The 19,205-nt window shown below is 39.7% G+C and overlaps 1 protein-coding gene across 8 annotated transcripts in view; it reads right to left on the bottom strand.

Annotated features, from left to right (window-relative positions):
* DENND1A (DENN domain containing 1A) overlaps positions 1-19,205 on the bottom strand; it is a 541,250-nt gene that overhangs the window by 224,291 nt on the left and 297,754 nt on the right. For 5 of the 8 annotated variants that reach the window (XM_067743355.1, XM_067743356.1, XM_067743357.1 and 2 more), the window contains one exon: positions 18,277-18,387. In XM_067743355.1, coding sequence (XP_067599456.1) covers positions 18,277-18,387 — 111 coding nt within the window. The remainder of the gene's footprint in view (positions 1-18,276; positions 18,388-19,205) is intronic. The other 3 variants (XM_067743359.1, XM_067743362.1, XM_067743363.1) reach the window with 1 other exon arrangement.

Raw genomic sequence — 19,205 nt, 5'->3', positions numbered from 1 at the left:
ACATTTACGTGGCAAAAGAGTGACGCGCCAACGCCCAGTTAAAAGAATCCCAGAGGTTAGTGTAACATGAACAGCTTTAAACTGGATATTCTGCTGATGGTTCACAGTTGAGAGCTGTGTATTAAATCCAGGGCCTAAATTTCCCCCTCCTTTTCCCTCCAGACCCTGTTCTTTAAATCAGGTACATGCCATGAACAGGAGCTTATCCAACAAGCTCGCAAGAGCAGTTCCCAGTGACTCTGCCAAGGCTTGTAGGTTTAATACATTTTTTCTCAACCCATTTCGGTAGGTTACAACATAACGGAGGCTGTCTGTCATAGTATACATGACTATCTCTTTGGGCTCAGAAGAGATAAAAAATCTTTGCTGGTATTGAGTGAATGGAAAATGAACCAACTTTACTCCAACTCCACCCTCAAGTCAGGCTGGAGGGTTACCCTGGCCTTTGGCCCCAGCTCTTCCTCCCCATCCATTAACCAACTGCCAAAGTACTCTTACTAAAGTGCAGGTCCAGTCATGTAACATCCTGCTCGGAAATGTACTTGGGGGCACACCTGGAACAGGCATGTCTTCATATCTTCACCAGTTCCCTGTCTACCTGTAAAGAAGCATCTCCAGCCACAATCTCTACTACTTCCTCCAAGTTTATCCTTGGAATAAATCATTTGCAGATTTAGGAGTAGTTATGTACTCCTTTTCCTCCCTTCTGTATTCCCACTGGCCCAGATCTGTGCCCCTAGCAAACTCCTCCTGCCCCGGGTCTCTGTGCACTACCTTCCTCTGCAAAGCCTTGCATGGCTCCACTGGGCATGTGCCCCCATTATTAATGGGACTATGACTGTATGTTTGTCCTCTCACTGTAAAGTACAGAAAGACCCTGTCTCTCTTTTGCTCAGTGGCACAATATATATATACATATGCATGTATGTATATGTGCTAGATAATGCAATGTTTCTTGAGTAAATAAAAAACAATTCACACTTAGAATATATTCACAATATAAAGATAGTCAGTGGCTTGGCTTTTCATAGTACTGGACCAACATTTTCATTGAGTCTCACAGAGTAGGGTATATATATATATATATATATGACTCAAATTCCAAAATGATAACAGCAAGCTTAGAAATACAAATATGCCACTTCTGGAAAATCAAGTCAATGGATTCATCCATCCACTTATTCAATAATATGCCTACTCTGTAACTCTAAAACACAATAACTAAATAAATAAAAGCACTTAAAAATCTATATGGTGCCATACAAATGTAAGGCATCGTCATCACATGTATTCATTGGTAATTCTCTTTGAAAAAGTCATTCAACAGAATGTTCTTGGTTGAGAGAGAACTTGAATACCTGCCTCTTTTTAGCTTAAATTGGTTTGAGTCAAAATACTATTTCAAGCGACACAGTGGCAGAGATCTTATCTTCAGACAATGTTCTTTTCATGTCTCCTTAGCCTCAAAAAAAAACCCTAGCAAGCTAAATGACAAGGTTTTAAAATTACTTATCCCTCATAAAAATCAAACTTTTAAGATGACTGATCATCATTTCCATTGTGGGGTTTTCTGAGGGCCAAAGCTCTGCAATTGGAGTAAAATGCTTTTACCCATTTGATTAAGAAAACAAACAAGGAGTTGTTTGGCTCTTTTCCAAAATACTAAATAGCACAAACAATGTGCATCATTTCTTGGAAATAGTGGCTAAGTGGACCACAGAAAAGTGTTATGACATATCTATGCTTAATCAGAAATAACATACATCCCATAAATTATCATTAGCCACTTACTTAAAAAAAACACAACAAAACTCTAAAACCAACCCCATTAAGAAAAAAGAAGGATCCTAAAGGCCTATGCTCATTCCTTACAGAATACAAAATTTAAAAGTAATGAAAGTATACAATTTGGATTATAGTCAACAAAGGAGTATTGTGAATATTTAATTGAAGTGCAAGTTGAGGAAAATGATCCTATCAAAATCTCACTCAGTGGGAGAATAGAAAGATAGTATGTGTAAAATTTGCCCAAAGTCATTAGTCACAATGAATATTCATCAGAAGCCAATTATCAATCCCATTTAATGACACCCCAAAAGATTTTGCCCTGAAGCAGCTGAATAGTCTAAGACTCCAGACAAAACTAGACAAATTACACAGCCAACAGCCAGTCTAGCCAGGACACAAATTGTAAAGTAAACCACTGGTGGGTTTTTGGACTCACTTTTCGCAAATTCTGTCCTCAATTAAAGGTACATAAGGTCAGTCTGATTTTGGAGCTTTCTATATGGCTCCATAGTTTCCTTTGAGGCAAAGGGAGAGAAAGGAGAAGGCAATGGAGGTAGGACATGAATGGAGAGCCATCAATGATAGGGTTTGAAAAATCACAAAGACACATTTTTTTTTCAGTTTGAGGTATTACTTAGGGATAATGCCCAGACTGTCACAATCTTAGATACCAATTCAGCTGATTCCTAAGAGTAACTCTGCAATTAACATGGGGAAAAAAAAAAAAAAAAAGGAATTTCAACAGAGCATGTGCCACGCACCATGCTGGGGGTTTAGGATCTTGCAAAGTACTATTTTAGAGTTAGGTGTGTGTGTGCGTGTGTGTGTGCGTGTGTGTGTGTGTGTGTGTGTGTGTGTGTACACACATATACACTCAACACCACATTTCACAGATAAGGAAACAGTTTCAGAGGTGAAATAACTTGCCCAAGGCCACACAGCTAGTAAGTGACAGAACTGGGACTCGTATCCAGGTCTATCAGACTATAATGGCCATCTCCACAATGCATAAGTTAACTATTGTGTTGAGTGCCTATGCTGTGCCAATACATTATGCCCAGGATTCTGAGCTAGGTGAAATATTGTCCCTGTTGGCATGGCCAAATTATGTAGAAAATTATCTAGAATTTGCCTTGCTGTTAGATGACCAAATATCTAAAGCAAAATGCCAATTAACAGAAAATAATCATTTTAAAAACACACACAGAGCTGATCACTTCCTGAGGATTAGTTACATTTAAGTAAGGTGGTATAGTATCTTTAATCCATAGGAAATTCTAGACAATGAGGTAACGAGTATTAAAAGGTTTAGATTCCAGTGTGGGCGCACCTACTGGAAAGTCTGGCTTTCTGTCACATACTTTCATGGAGCTTCCACTAAATCTCTTTTTTTTTTTTTTGCTGTATGTGGGCCTCTCAATGTTGTGGCCTCTCCCGTTGCGGAGCACAGGCTCCGGACGCGCAGGCTCAGCGGCCATGGCTCATGGGCCCAGCCGCTCCGTGGCATGTGGGATCTTCCCGGACCGGGGCACGAACCCGTCTCCCCTGCTTCGGCAGGCGGACTCTCAACCACTGAGCCACCAGGGAAGCCCTAAATCTCTTTTTGATCTGAGCAGGTCACTTCCTCTCCTGGGTCTCAATATGGAAAACAAGAGGCTGGACTACACGATCCCTGTCCCCCCTTCCAGCTTTGACAACTTTGATCTAGAGCAATTGCCATCCTTTGACATAAAGAATTCTCCTCCCCTGCCCCAGCTCCCTTCCTCAGCCATACTTGACTAAGCGTAAGTACAACAGACTCAGTCTCAAAGTTGGTCTTGCTTTCTCAACTCTGCAGTCACAGGGGCGCACCTGAAATTCATGTGCTATCCAGGAACCACCACTGTTCAGCCACCCCATCTCCATCACCTGACTGTGAAGAGCACAGCCTTCCTCCATGCTTGGTCCCTGACACTCTAAGGATCTCAGAGGTAGATAATCTCAGGAGACCAAGGGCATGAGACTAAAGATGTGAGCTCCACAAGGACAGAGACCACATTTGATTCTCTCCTTATCTCTAACTATGCTTGACACAGAGCAGGTGCTGAGTAAATGTTTGGGGAATGCTAGAATGTCTCCAGCCTAACATCATGAGGAATGGTAGACAAGATTATCAGACATTTAACAAATTGCAATTGCTTAACAGATCACAACTAGAAGCTGTAAATTCCGAAGAGGTATGAGATTCCAGGTTCCAAAAGTTGAAAGAGGAAAAAAAAAAAAAAATCAGAGGTCAGAGTCACTATTCACATCCAAGAACTCAGAATGTTAAAAGATTAAACTGACACCTGCTTCATCACAGGGTTAGAGCCATTTGGATTTCTCCTCTGAACATAAACATCAGGAAACTGATAAAACAAAGAATATAGAAAGAGTACCACATTATTAACCTTAAAGGGTCACTTTTCAATCTACCCATTTCAACAAAAAATAATCCTATGTAGAACAATTGTAGAAAACCGTATGTGTCTTAGAGAAGTTGTTAGCTTTCTCAATTTGAGAACTAGATTCTTCTATTTAATCATAAACCACCCTTGTAGTCATAAGGAAATAAATGGTGCCATGGTTCAGACAAGTGATTCAAACAGTGTTTTGATTTTTATTTCTTCGTACATGTAAAACCCACTATAAGATCAGCAAAAAGTTTTAAGTAAAACCTTCGGGGACTCTGAAAGTTAATGTACTCAACCCTTCGAAGAGTATGAGAAAAACCTTTAATTATAAATGGTTAAAATTGTGTTTACTATAGTTAGTGAGGGAAGAGTTGGCTTTTTAAGAAACTACCAAAGATGCTTTAGCAGAAAGAGAAATTAGAAAGCCTCAGAAATCAAAGGCCTTCAGCTCTTCTAGACAGATGCCGGACATGTGAGTAGAAAGAAGGAATGTCCTGCTTTTTTTAGAAGTTGAAATGTAATGCTTTCTGTATTTATTTTTTGTAGGGTGGGAAGGGCAATCTATCTTCAAGGAGTTTTTCATTCAGTTGGGTGGAACTCATCATACCTCTTGCTTCTCCACTATTCTCTGGGGAAAGGGAAGGAAAAAATTCCCACAAAAACCAGCACAGCAACATGGAGTCAAGTCGAGTGCCCTACACTAAGAGAAAGGTCATCCAGGCAAGAAGGAAGCTTTTCCAGGCAATCACCTGCCTACTCAATCACTTCTCTTTCTGCCTTCTCTTCTTTTTTCTTAAAGCTACCTACTAACTAGAGTAATCAGAGTAAGTTATTAACAAGGGTAACAAGTTTCGTGCCAAGATCTGACACTTCAAAACATCAAAGCAAATAAAACTGACAGAGAAAAGCTTTAGCTACCAAAGCAGGGCAGATACTATGATATAGTAAACTACAGTGTAAATAAGCCTATAGCACCATACGTGAGGAAACTGCAGACTTTTTTTTTTAAGATGAAAAAGAAAAAGGTAAAATTACATTGGGATTGATAACAATTCATTTAAATACATGGACAGCTACTTCTCCATTCCGTGCCTATGACAGATACTCTGACTGTGGAGTGAGGACATGGCCTGCGGATCCCTCTGAAAGTGCAACCGTTGGCAGTGGATCCAAGTTGGCACTCAAGAAGAAATCTATTTTCATCCCCAAGTCTAGTATAAGTGGATATTTACATTTCTTTGAAAATATTTCTAAGATCATAATTTATGTTTAGCTAATTTATATATTGCTTTAATAAAGAATCTCATTTTTTAAAAGAAAGCAAGCATAACTGAACACAGAATCATGAGAACCTATCTGTCAGGCATCCACATGTGAAAAAGAAACTAAGAAACCTGCAGGTGGTAGGAGTTACTAGATTTGAAGGCATAGGGAAAAAAAAATTTCCCCTGCATAGTTTTGTCAGACAAATCCAACCTCAGAAAGTGACAGTAAATTCAGAAAGATTGAAGCTATAAACAGACACCACCATGACCACTTACTCAGCATTTACTATCTGCCAAGCACTGTTCTAAGTGCTTTACATGTACTATTTAACTCACCTCATCTTCCCAGCAACCCTATAAGGTAGGTAGCATTATTGTTCCCATTTACAGATGAGGAAACTAAGATTCCTAGATGTTAAGGACTTTGTGTAAGGTCACAGTAGTGGCAGAAGTAGGCTCTAAACCTAGGGAGTCTAGCTCTGGAGTTCGTGCTCTTAGCTCATAGGAAACTGCCTCAGTGCTATGATCTGTATTAATCCGACAATTACTGAGTATCCACTATGTGTACATGCCACGCCCTCAAGCAATTTAAAATAGAACAAAATGCGAATAATCAACTTCAACACAAATGCATTAGGAAAGAGGTGCTGTAACAGAGGTTCAAGTGTGCTAGTATATAAAGAAGGAATCGTTAATTCTGCCTGGGGCAAGAATCAGGCCTGCTTCCCAAAGAGAGAGGCAGGAGAGCAGAACCTGGAAAGATGAAGACAGGAAGCGGTTAGTCTTCCTCCCTGGGAGGCTGGTCAGGTGGTAATGCTAGGTCAAGTGAACATAGCAGCTTCTTAGGCCACTCCAGCTCTACGTAGTGATGACTGGAGACTTGAAGAAGAAATGACAATTTAGTCAATGACTATGTGACTAGTGAGAAGTGGGTGGATATGGAAAATCTCATACGAGTTGCCATGACTATTCTCTGTTTTTTGGATTCATTCACCATCCACTCTCACCAGTTGTACTAATTAAATCTTCAGAGCTCTTCCAGGATCTCTATTGCCTTCTTTGCTTCTGAAAGTCAAATCAGACCTTACTGCCCTGAAAAGGTAGGATTCAGAGTCAACATTTACTAAATGAGTAGTATGTGCCAGCAATGGGCTACCTGCTTTCATATCTATGGCCACTGAATCCTTTCAACAACCCTGAGGGGGGTATTACTACTAACCTCTTTACAGAAGAGGACAGAGAGTCTCAGAAGGATTAAGTAAATTGCCCAAGGCCACATGGCTAGGGAGGATTAAGTTACACAGGTAGAAATTGAACAAAACCATCCTGACTTGAAGTCTGGTGCTCTCTCCTTCAGCCCTGCTGTCCTTTTTCTTGGGAAAATACAGCAGAAGCAGGGCTGTCTGAATCATCTAGCTGGGAGAGCACATAGATATCGAGATAGCAGAAGAGAAAAAATGTGAACTTTCACAAGGTCTATACTAGCCCCTAACTACCTAGTCTAACCTCACATCACACGACACTTGCTCACCAGGGACCACACTTTCAGCTTGCAGAAGCCATAGGAAATTCTGAGTTCTTATTCTCACTGACTCAGCACATAGTACGTGCTCCAATTTCTTTAACGAAATCCACACAGATGCCTGCCAATGTGAGTGCCATTTAGGGCTTTTGCAAGTATATTAAGATGTCAGTGACTTGAATATTACCTGTTAGTGTTTTTTAGTAGAGATCTGATTCATAAGAGTCATATAAAAAAGCTATCAGTCTTATAATCTAAAGAACATACGATTTGTTTCACAAATTGACCACACTACTAAAATAATAAACAAGATACCCTGCCAATGTTCTCAATGCAATGGCTAAAAAGAAACATCACCTCTCTAGATCTATTTATACACATGTATCTAAAATTACACTGGTGGACTACATCAGCACCCAACATTACTGAGACCTTAAATAGGATATACTTAGCTCTGTCCTGTTCTAGACCTGCCAATGTCAAAATCAGAGGTCTCTCAAAGAGAAATATGGAAACAAAGAATTTTTTAGTGCTAATCTGTATTCACAAATATTTTCTAAACAAACTTAATCAGCCTCTATTACACAGTCTCAAAATGAAAGGAACTCTAATGATGCAAAATAATCAAAGAATAAATACTGTCTTAGAGAACTGTCTATTCACTGGTTCTGAATCTGCTTGTGTATCAATCATTTGGGGAACCTTAAAAAAATAGACATCCCACGGTCCCATGTTAGATCTTTTGAATCAGAATGTCTGGAGGTGGTGCCCAAGAACTTGAATTTTTAACAAATTCTCTGAGTGATTTCTAACACAACTAGTCCATGGATCAGAATTTGGGAATCACTAACAATCTGAATCCTCTGGCTAGTCCAAAACATGTGCTCAACGTGTTGAAGCAAGAGGCAGGAGAGGAAGGTAAGAACTAGTAGGGAGACCATGGCTGGTTGATGTCACAACAATTTTTAAAGTATTGCAAATTAAACTGTTGTTACTCTTTATATTACATAGTTTATATAGTCTCCATAACATCAAGGTTCTTCATTCTAGTTATAGTTCAACATGAACAAGAGAAAACGAACTCACACATAATTACATGGAGAACACAGTTCAAAAAGCAGTTAATTGTATTTACATTTAAAAACCAGAGAAAAACCACATAAATAAAACATACCAATCTTTACTCCTATTTCCTGCCAATGGAAGTTCCTTTCATCTATTTCTAAGTTTTTAATATTCTCTGAGCCACAATAAAATTTTATGTGATGGAGATTAGACAGGCTATGCTATTTGAAAGTTTGGCTGCAGAGTCTGTGTTTCATGCCACTTCATTACATTTTGTTAAGGATTTCCCTCTTCACCAAAAGGGATTAGTTTTCTTCTCACTTCTTTGAATACTCTTCTTAGGTTGTTAGTGTGAACTAGGTTAATCTCTCTCTTTTTTAACATATAAAAGATGAACAGAAAAAATGTTCGATTTATTTTATTTTTTAAATGGAACACTAAATTTAGTCTTAGAATTCTCGTTTGGTAAGTTTCCAGTTACAAGGTCTTGGCTTCCCTTGAGCACAGTTTGAAACAAAATAATGCAGTTTGTTCCTACGGCTGGAACATGCAGAGTGGAGTGCGCAGGCAAAGAGGCCCTGGCTCTAGTCCAGTATTTCAAACCTTCTTAAACTGCCACTCTCATCTAGGCTTCAAGGGCTGCAGATAAGCAAACAGGATTAGTTACTTCTAGCCCAGAAGAGCTAGGAAAGCCTTACACACATCATTTAGATACCCAACCCACTACACAGGCTGGGGTAGTCACGGCCAGGTGGAGTTCATCAGGAAAGAAGTAAAGATGAAGCTAAATCTGAAAAACTCCCTAGTCCACAAATTGGCCCTTCTTAGGTCACAAGACCAGGTGGTGATAAGATAGTGGATGCTGTCAGTGGAAGTGGATGGGACAGGACTGGAGCAAGGCTGGGAAGTTACCCATCCCTTCACGCCAACACTGAAGTGTCTACTAAGGGTCAGACCTGAGGGTGTGGAGGGTGGGGCGGGTGGGGGAGAGACAAGTATCACCCACCACTCTCCAGGCCACCAATGTCCAAGACCTGCGCAAAGCCCACATTCTCTCGGACTAACAGGAAGACACTGACAGGGAGAAGATATTAGGTTTTTTTTTTTTTTTCCTTCTCTATATGACGTACTATCAGAAAAGTAGTAATTATTTTCACAGTTATGGGTACCACACAAATAATTAGGTGTGGAGGCTCAATTAATTAGGTAACAGTCTTGCCACTAAACTGTGCTTCCTTCCTAAGAACTTGTTTTAAAAAGCACCTGCTGAATAAAACAAATACACATTCCTTTGTAAAGTAAATATGCTTTTGTCATCATTTAACTGGATATTCTTAGTTTTCACAACTTCTTGCAGCACCCCTATGTCATAGAGGGAGCGATTAGGGCCAAGACACACAGGGGCTGAAAGGAACTGCAGTACACACAACCTGAAGCCACAGTGAGCTGGGGGAGACATGCCCCAGGGACGCACCAACGCTGGACTCACAGCAGAGGAGCGGCACAGGTGGGGCTGGGAGAGTCTAACAACACGCAGACAGAGTGGACTGAATCTGAATGGTGCTCATGGAAACGGGGCTTTGGCCAATAGGGTCAGTATGCCAGTTAGAGATTCACATATTGGCCTTCTGCTTCCCTGGTGCCAGGCACACAGAAAATGCTCACTAAATCTGAAGTGAAAAGCTTAGGTGTGCATTCCAAGGCAATATCCAGACTGAAATTCTTTCTGTGATTTCAGATCCATGGTCAACAGAATCATACCAAAAATATTTCTCTGGGTACAAGTGTCAAAGGGAACTCATGACAAACGAGCTACCAGGAGGGCAGTATGAGATAGTAAGAAGGGGGTTGGCTTGGAGCCAAGAGAAGGGGGTTTTAATCCCATCTCCGCTGCTCACTTACACAAGGCACTTCAACTTTCCAACTGCCAATATTCTCATCTGAAAAAGGAAAATAAAACCAACTAGTTCTTAGGGTTCCTGCAAGAACAAATGGGGGAAAAAAAAAGATTAGCACAGTAACTGGCACATAGTAGGTGGCTCAAAAAGGTTAAGTTAAGAGAATTTTTAAAGAGTGTGGGGGATAATTGGGGACCTGCCATATAAAATATAGAGCAAATCTAAAGAAGGGTGTCCTACATGCTTAATCTACGGATGCTGTCAATACGCTTTTGGTAGTCTTGGAGCTATGTACAGGCTACATAAGAAGCTTCCCTAAATACTACACAATCAGGATATACCTTTTACCCAAACCAGCCTTACCAGCTCCACCAGCCACATCATCCACCAGCTTTGACTCAGAGTATCTTTTTGGCTGTTTATGAGAACTTTCAGATTCCCTCAAGTGTGACAGATACTCTTAACAATGTGTCTCTGGTTCTTGTGACAGTTCCCACACAAGGATTCTGATGTTCGTTTAAGAGGTGGCACCTGATAAACATAACCTGGTCTCCACAGCAAGCACTCTGAAGGGGCTAAGCGTCATTTGTACGTGTAATTATTGCTTGCTTCTCCCTTTCCTGAAGCCGAAGGCTCCCTTCCCCTGACACTGCATCATAATGACCCACCTGCATATCTGTCTCTTCTATGACTAGGACGTGACCTTGGGCAAGTTAACCCATCTCTCTGAGTGGATGGGCCAGTCTGTAAAATGGGATAATATTGCTCTTCTAGGACTTCTGTTGCAATTAGATGATATTATCGCTATAAAGGTCTTATTTTAGACCTACTTGCTATCCAGAAGAGTTATCAAAAAAGCAATATGAGTTAAACTCAGATATGAAAATCTGTAAGAAAAATAGGGCCTTTGTGTTAGAAGAAATCTCACTGAAGTATTTACATTAGAGAACAAGATGTAGTTAAGCCTTCCCTATTTATCATTTATAAAGGAAAACGATCAATATACATTAACTGCACAAAAAGAACAAAAACTTAACATTTTTCTTATACAGAATATGACAACATTATTGACCGAGAAAGCCTGAAATGAATATTACCTGACTCTGGACTAAATATGGCTGGGTTTGTCTCTATTGACGCACAGTCATTTTTATGGAAGACGGCACTCTGGGGTGTTCAACAGCTTTTATCTTTCAGATTCTTGATGGCTCTGAGAAGCATTAAGCCTACATCTTATCAAACAAAATTGAGAAAAATCTGGTTTGTCAAGGTATGACAGGCCACATCTGGATCTGTCAAGAGAGGGTCATCAGAAACTTCAGGCTAAAGTAGCCTTTGCATTCTCCTTCATCGAGAAGATAATAAAAAGCCACTATTAAGGAAGTAAAAGACAACAATTAGGAAACTTTTTAATTCTGAAATTGAAGGGGTCCAGAGGCTTGGATAAAACTGATGTCTGAAAAAAAACAAAAAAAACACCACCACAACAAAAAAACCCTGATGTCTGCTCAGCTACTTATCCCCAGAGAAACTGCACATAACTGGTCAGGATGCTAATGATCCCATGTGAGGTACAAGGAGACCCCTCCCCTTCCCTAAAGAGATTTCTACCATCAATTAGTAAAACTCAGAACTCAGTTAAGAGTCAACTGCTTGTTAAAAAAATTTTTTTTGAGTCAAAGTAATGTGTTTATAGTCTGAAAAACAAAACAAAAACTGCTAAAGGCTTATACTACTGGCAAATAGCAGTCCATCTCATGATTTCTTGATTTAAAATTTTAAACATTAGGGCTTCCCTGGTGGCACAGTGGTTAAGAATCTGCCTGCCAATGCAGGGGACACGGATTCGGGCCCTGGTCCGGGAATATCCCACATGCCGCGGAGCAACTAAGCCTGTGTGCCACGACTACTGAAGCCCGCGCACCTAGAGCCTGTGCTCCGCAACAAGAGAAGCCACGGCAATGAGAAGTCCGCGCACTGCAACAAAGAATAGCCCCTGCCTGCCGCCACTAGACAAAGCCGCGGACAGCAATTAAGACCCAATGCAGCCAAAAATAAATAAATTTATTACGAAAAATTTTTTACACATTAACATTTGACTTCCCATTACAGATGTTAATAATTTATCAAAAACATACACATACACCTTATGCCAGACTCTGTTCTAAGAGTTTTGCAAGTATTAATATCAACTCGCTTTATTTGACATGAGGTCACTGAACACATGAGGTGACTGAACAAAAGCCGTTTCAGTGGAGGTGGGGGCTAAATCCTAACACAAGACAGAGGAAAGAATGAGAGGAGAGGAATTAGACAGGAAACAGAAATATCTCTCGAGGAATTTTGTTCTAAAAGGAAGAAAACAAATGGGATAAAAGGAATGTGGTTAAGGATGTTTTGTTTTGAAGTTTGGGAGACACTATACCGTGTTAGCAAGTGCCTAAGAATGTACCAGTAGAGAAGAAAAAATAATGATGCAGGAGAGAGGAGCTCAGTGCTGGAGGAATTTCCGTAAAGTAACAGGAAGAACGCTGAAGTGTTACTTTCTCTATGAGGCACTCCTTGGCCATCTATCTAAACTGCAATCCCTGCCACCTCACCAGCCCCTATCCACTCTCCTCCTCTGCTTTACTCTACTCCTTGTACTTGGAACTAGCTCCTGTACCATATATTTAATTCACCTCAGTTACTGAAGATCTACCCTACTAGAATGTAAGCTTCATATGAGGACAGGGATTTTTGCCTATTTTGTTCACTGTTGTATCACCAGTACCTATGAAAGTGCCACAAAAAATATTTGTTGAATGAAGTCAGGTGGACAAGCGGAGTGGCTGGCCTAGAAAGGATGGACAGTACATCCACAATAGAGAAGGTGAGTGGAGGACTAGTGACGACAGGAGGTTGACAGGTGTGGTAGGGGCTGGTGCCACTCTCTCCTGAGTACTTCCATTAGATAAGGATAGAATTTCAGGTTAGAAATAATTTTCCCTTAGAAGTTTAGACACTGCTTCACTATCTTCTGGTTTCTACAATTGCCATTGCAAAATCTTGTGCAAGTTTGATTCTTAACCTTTGTACAAGAACTATTTTGTCTCTATCCCTGTATTGTAAAATTTCATGATAAAAGGGCTTGGTTGGGCTTCCCTGGTGGCGCAGTGGTTGAGCGTCCGCCTGCCGATGTAGGGGACACGGGTTCGTGCCCCGGTCCGGGAAGATCCTACATGCCGTGGAGCGGCTAGGCCCGTGAGCCATGGCCGCTGAGCCTGCGTGTCCGGAGCCTGTGCTCCGCAATGGGAGAGGCCACAACAGTGAGAGGCCCGCATACCGCAAAAAAAAAAAAAAAAAAAAAAAAAAGGGCTTGGTATCTTCTTTTTTAACTTTTCAAGAATTCTAAAAACTATATACATATGAAAGTATGTAGATCATATAAGTGACATTTAAAGGAGAAAAATTTAACATGCCAAAACCCAGCACCTATTTCAGGGTTGGCCAACTACAGCCCGAAGGCTAAGTCTGGTGTGCCTCCTATTTTTGTAAATAAAGCTTCTTGGAACACAGTCACACTCACTAGTTTACTGATTGTAAATTACAAGGTCAGAGTCCAGTAGTTGCAATATTGGACCCTTTACAGAAAGGTTTGCTGATCCCTAACCTAGCTCAAGACAGAAAATAATACTTCTGATGTCCCACATATGCCTCTTCCCAACTATACTCCTTTCACTCCCTTTGAGGAAACTACTACCTAAATTTTCTGTTAATCATTTCCCCCCTCCGTAGTTTGTATGTATCCCTAAATAATATACCATTTAGTTTTTCTTACTTGAATTTTATATTAATGAAATCATACTGTATATTCTTCTGTAGCTTGTTTCTTTTACTCAGAATTCTGTATTAGAGACCCCACCATGCTGATAGTGTAGTTCATCTTCATTTACACAGTGTTCTACTGTATGACTATGCAACAATTTATGAGTTCTCTGTTGATGGTCATGTGGGCTCTTTCCAGGTTTAAAAAACAAAACCCAAAACAATGCTGCTATGAACATGCTTGCACATGTATCCCACTACACATGACCAAAAAGAGTGTGTAGGTATGTGTATGTATACACACACACACAATTCCACCCAGGAGTGGAACTGCTGAGTGTTGGGCATATGCAAATAGTTCTATGCCACATACTCTTCAAAGAGTAGTACATGAAATTCTCCAATACATCTGCAATATAACACTTGGCTTTATCAGACATCTAATTTTTGCAAACCTAGTGTTTTAATTACTGTAGTTTTAATTTGCTTCTCTGTGGTTACTAATGTGGTTGAGCATCTTTCCATATATTTATTAGCCATTTAGGTTTCTTCTGTGAAATGCCTATTTGTGCTTTTTGCCAATGTTTCTATTGATAGATTTGTCTTCTGCTTTTTTTTTTTTACTGTAGTAGTTCTTTATATATTTCAGATATGAATCCTCTGTCAGTTTTATATATAGCAAATACCTCATCTCAGTCTGTGCCTTGTCTTTCCATTCTCTGAATGGTTTTTTTTTTTTTTAAGATGTTGGAGGTAGGAGTTTATTAATTAATTAATTTATTTTTGCTGTGTTGGGTCTTCATTTCTGTGCCTTTCTCTAGTTGTGGCAAGTGGGGGCCACTCTTCATCGCGGTGCGCGGGCCTCTCACTATCGTGGTCTCTCGTTGCGGAGCACAGGCTCCAGACGCGCAGGCTCAGTAGTTGTGGCTCTGTTGCTAGTTGGGGGCCTAGTTGCTCCGCGGCATATGGGATCCTCCCAGACCAGGGCTCGAACCCATGTCCCCTGCATTAGCAGGCAGATTCTCAACAACTGAGCCACCAGGGAAGCCCCTGAATGGTATTTTTTAATGAACAAAATTCACAATTTTAATCTTTTCCTTTACATGATGCATATTTTGGATTATTTAACTGAATCCATTTCTACTCCAAGATCAGAGATTTATTCTCCTATTTTGTCTTCTAAAGTTTAAAAATTTTGCCTTTGACATTTAAGTCCTTGATCCATTTGGAATTCAGTTTTGCAAGTTGTGTAAGATATAAATTATCTCCCTTTTCTTCCCCATGTGGATTATCAATTATTGAAAAGTCCATCCGTTCCCCCAGATTTTACAATGCCACCTCTGTTGTATATGAAGAACCCACACACATGGTCCGTTTTTGCAATCTCTATTCCGTTCCATCAGTCTATTTGTGTATCCCTATGCCGTTACTAGCATCTTAGTTACTAGAGGTCTATAAAAAGTCTTGATGTCTGGTAAAGCAAGCTTTATCACCCATTCTTTTTCTTCAAGTATATCTTGGCTCTCCCTTTGGCTTTCCATATTAATTTTAGAATCAGGTTGCCAAGTACTATGTAAAATCCTACTGGGATTTTGAATGGAATTATATGTAATCTATAATATACGTCATTTATACCTTTAATATAATGAGTCTTCCTATTCATGAACATGGTCATGCTTTTTCTCTATTGAAAATTCATATTGAACATTTGAATTTTCCCTTTCAATATGTTAATGTGGTGAGCTATAGTAACAGATTTTCTAGTATTATCAGCCTTACATTTCTGGAATAAAGTCAACTCAGTTATTATGAATTATATTTTTTATGTATTTGCTACTGTTTTGTTTAAGATTTTTACAGCTATGTTACTCAGTGAGATTGGCTGATAACTTTTCTTTCTTATAGTGTCTCTTCGTGTAGTTGAATGTCAAAATTATACAAGTGTCACAAGAAAAGCTCAGGGGGTGTTCCTTCTTTTTTCTAGACTCTTAAGGAGTTTGTCTAAGATTGAAATTACCTGTTCCTTGAGATATTTGATAAAACATACCTGTAAAACCATCCAGGCTGAGTGTTTTGGGAAAAAAAATTATATATTGATTCAATTTCTATAAATTAAATGACCTATTCAATTTTTATATTTCTTCTTAATTCAATTTTGGTAAATTATATTTTTCTGTTCATTTCACCTTAGTTTTTGAATGTTGGCATAACATTGATAACAGCATTTTCTTAATATCTAAGATTTCTGCTGCATCTGCTCTTTGTGCTTGTTGATTTACTCCTTTATTTCATTTTCGTTTTGGGAAGGAGCAGAAATAACTGTGTGTGTTTAATCCCCTACATTTATCTAAAGAAAAGCACGCAGAAGATACATTCTTCCTTATCTATCACATGGAGAAATAACAGAAACTACTACAAACTGTTGTAGTGACAATTAAATGAGTTAATAGATGAAGAGGGCTTAGCACAGTGCCTGGCACATATTAAAGGCTCAAAAACACCATGGGAATTCAATTCCACTGTTATGATGTCCTACTTTTGTTCTACTTAAGTTTAATTCTTCAAAGCAACAGTAACTGGTTAGGGACTAGACTCTTTCAAACGTACTCTTAATCTATCCAGCCTCATAAAGAGGCAATGATAAATCTGGTTGACAATATTCTCATTCTGAACCTCAGTCTGGGTGTTCAGGCCCTGAGATTACCAACTACACTTACGAGTTTAAAACCAAACGCAAAACAAAGCAAGAGGTCTATTATGGGCTGTTTTTCCCTTGAGGGCAAGGGCCATGCTTTTATCACCTAGTATGCATTGTAAGCCTAGCACCTAGCAGGCAATTAAAAAATTGTGCATTCTTGGGCTTCCCTGGTGGCGCAGTGGTTGAGAGTCCGCCTGCCCATGCAGGGGACACGGGTTCGTGCCGCGGTCCGGGAAGATCCCACATGCCGCGGAGCGGCAGGGCCCGTGAGCCATGGCCGCTGAGCCTGCGCGTCCGGAGCCTGTGCTCCGCAATGGGAGAGGCCACAACAGTGAGAGGCCCGCATACCACAAACATAAAAAAAAAATTAAAAAAAAAAAAATTGTGCATTCTTGACAAGCAAACAATACCAAAAAAATAATAAAATTACAATGAAAACCATAAAGAAAACTCTAATGGTCTCACTAAGTTTGCATTATTAGGTGCCTTGAATTCATAGGTAAACACATCGGTAAATCATAGGCCTATGATTCTATCCACAGGAACTTCAATAGGGAAATTCCCACCATAAGAAGGTCTTTCTACCCTCTCAAACAGTCAACTTCTCCTAGTCAATATCTTTATGTAAGTTTTACCTCAAAAAGAAAAAAAGATACTGTAAACAGATATTTAACTTTAGTTAATGACAAACATACGCAATTATTGAGGGGAAGCATAGTGATGTCTGTGATTTACTTTGAAATGCATCAAAAAATAAAATGGCTTGATGGATGGTATGAGGGATGGATAGATGGATAAAGATGTGCCAAAGCAAGCATAGAAATATGTTAATGGCAGAATCTAGATGGAATAACGTGGATGTTCACTGCAAACTGATTTCAGTTTTCTGTGTTTGAGAATTTTCATAATAGATACTGGGAAAAATATAAACTCCTATACTTAGCAAGTTAAAAAAACTAACATAAAAAGAATAAGAAAAGTATTTATATTATATAGTAAAAGTTTTTACAATATAAAAAGAGCTCATCCCAATTTATTTTTTTTAAATCAAGAGCCCTATAAGATAAATGAGAAAAGACATTAACAAAATGCAAATTGGGGGGGGGGAAACGCATGGAAAATGTTGTTACCTTTAACCAAAGAAATTAAAAATAAAGCAAACCTGCAATACCATTTGACGCCTATTTTATTAGGTAAATTAAAGCACATGTCCATGAGCACACACACAATTCTGGCAAGGCTGCAGTGCAAATGGTACACTCACGCACAGCTGGCAGCATCCACTATAAAAAAGCACAGCCTGTTTGGGAAGCAATTTGGCATCCATAAGTCATAGCACTTATTCAGTCCTTTGACCCAGTGGTCCCAATGCTTAGAATACAAACTGTATCAGTCAAATGCAGCCGAAAGATGTTCACTGCAGTGCTAGCTACTAAAGGATTAAACTACGAACTACCTAAATGGCCATGAAGAGAAAAAAGGTTTAGCAAGTGATGACACATCAGTATAATGGAATATGATACAGACATATAACAAATGACAATAATGGAAGAATGTGGAAATATGTAAAGTGTTCATAACACACGATCAAATGGGAAACTATTTATAATTGATTGTGAAACTACAAGAATAAATGAAATGTGCATTGACACTGTGAAGGAACATGAATAATTAATGAAAATGACATGTTACTACCTGAGGGGATTGTGGTTGATTTCTTCTTCTAAACTCTCCTTTAATCTTTCCGATACATCTTTCAATTAAAATAAAATTCAAAAGCCCGCCTCGACTGTCTACTCACAGTGCTGAGCTTGCTGCAGATGATGAGGATCCGGCGCTCGCAGAGCATGCTCGCGTACAGATGCAGCATGTTGTTTACGTCCACAGCCACAAAATACTCTGTCAGATTTCTCTAGGAGAAAGAAGAAGGGAGGTTTGGGGATTACTTTGTTTGTTCTTATTAAAAACGGAATCTAACAGAAGCACCCGAAACAGAAAATGATCAGAAAGCATACTCCCCTCTTCCCCAGTCCTATGCTTCCTCCCTGGGAGGCCAAATCTCACTCACATGTAAATCATGCAATGTAAAGTTGGAAGAGACCTTAGAGATGAAGGAGTCTGAGCAATCACACCTTTGGGTGGTGATTACAGTTTGCAACGTGAAGTCACATGCAGCACTGTGCTTGTTCTTCACGTCAGCTCCGAAAGGTGAGCCGGACAAGAAGTCTGCAATCTTAAAAATGAGGAAACCAAGGCAAGAGAGAGATGCCAAGATCAAAAACCCTAATGAGCAGTGAAGATGAGACCGCAGCTCATATCCTCTGACCCTGGGTCCTAGAACTTTCCCAATGCACTGTGCCATACGTCTAAGCAAAAGAAAGTACCCAGGGACCAAAACGCTTCTGGCACAGAGCCTGTTTCTGTCCAACAGGCCCCACCTGCAAAGGCCAGGCATGCTCCTCTCCTGTCATCACTGCTGGGGTCCCCTCCTCCACGGTTTACATTCTCTAAAATGCCTCGGCTGGAAGTAAAGCAATTTCCAAGATCTACAATTTCCAGGTATTTCATCAAAAGGGGGAAAAAGCCATTGAAGACAAGCAGTAGCAAGTTGTGACAAAGCAGTGTTTTAAACTAGCTTTTGTGTGTAGCCTGCGCTTCACTTCTTTTATTAGTACTGTAGATCAGTACTCTTCAGATTTCAGAAAAAGTGTAATGTGTTTCATTTCTGCA

This window comes from Pseudorca crassidens, chromosome 7 (assembly GCF_039906515.1).
Source record: "Pseudorca crassidens isolate mPseCra1 chromosome 7, mPseCra1.hap1, whole genome shotgun sequence".
NCBI lineage: Eukaryota > Metazoa > Chordata > Mammalia > Artiodactyla > Delphinidae > Pseudorca > Pseudorca crassidens.
The sequence above is the reverse complement of the archived record's forward strand: the minus strand, read 5'-3'. Positions and strand labels throughout refer to the sequence as shown.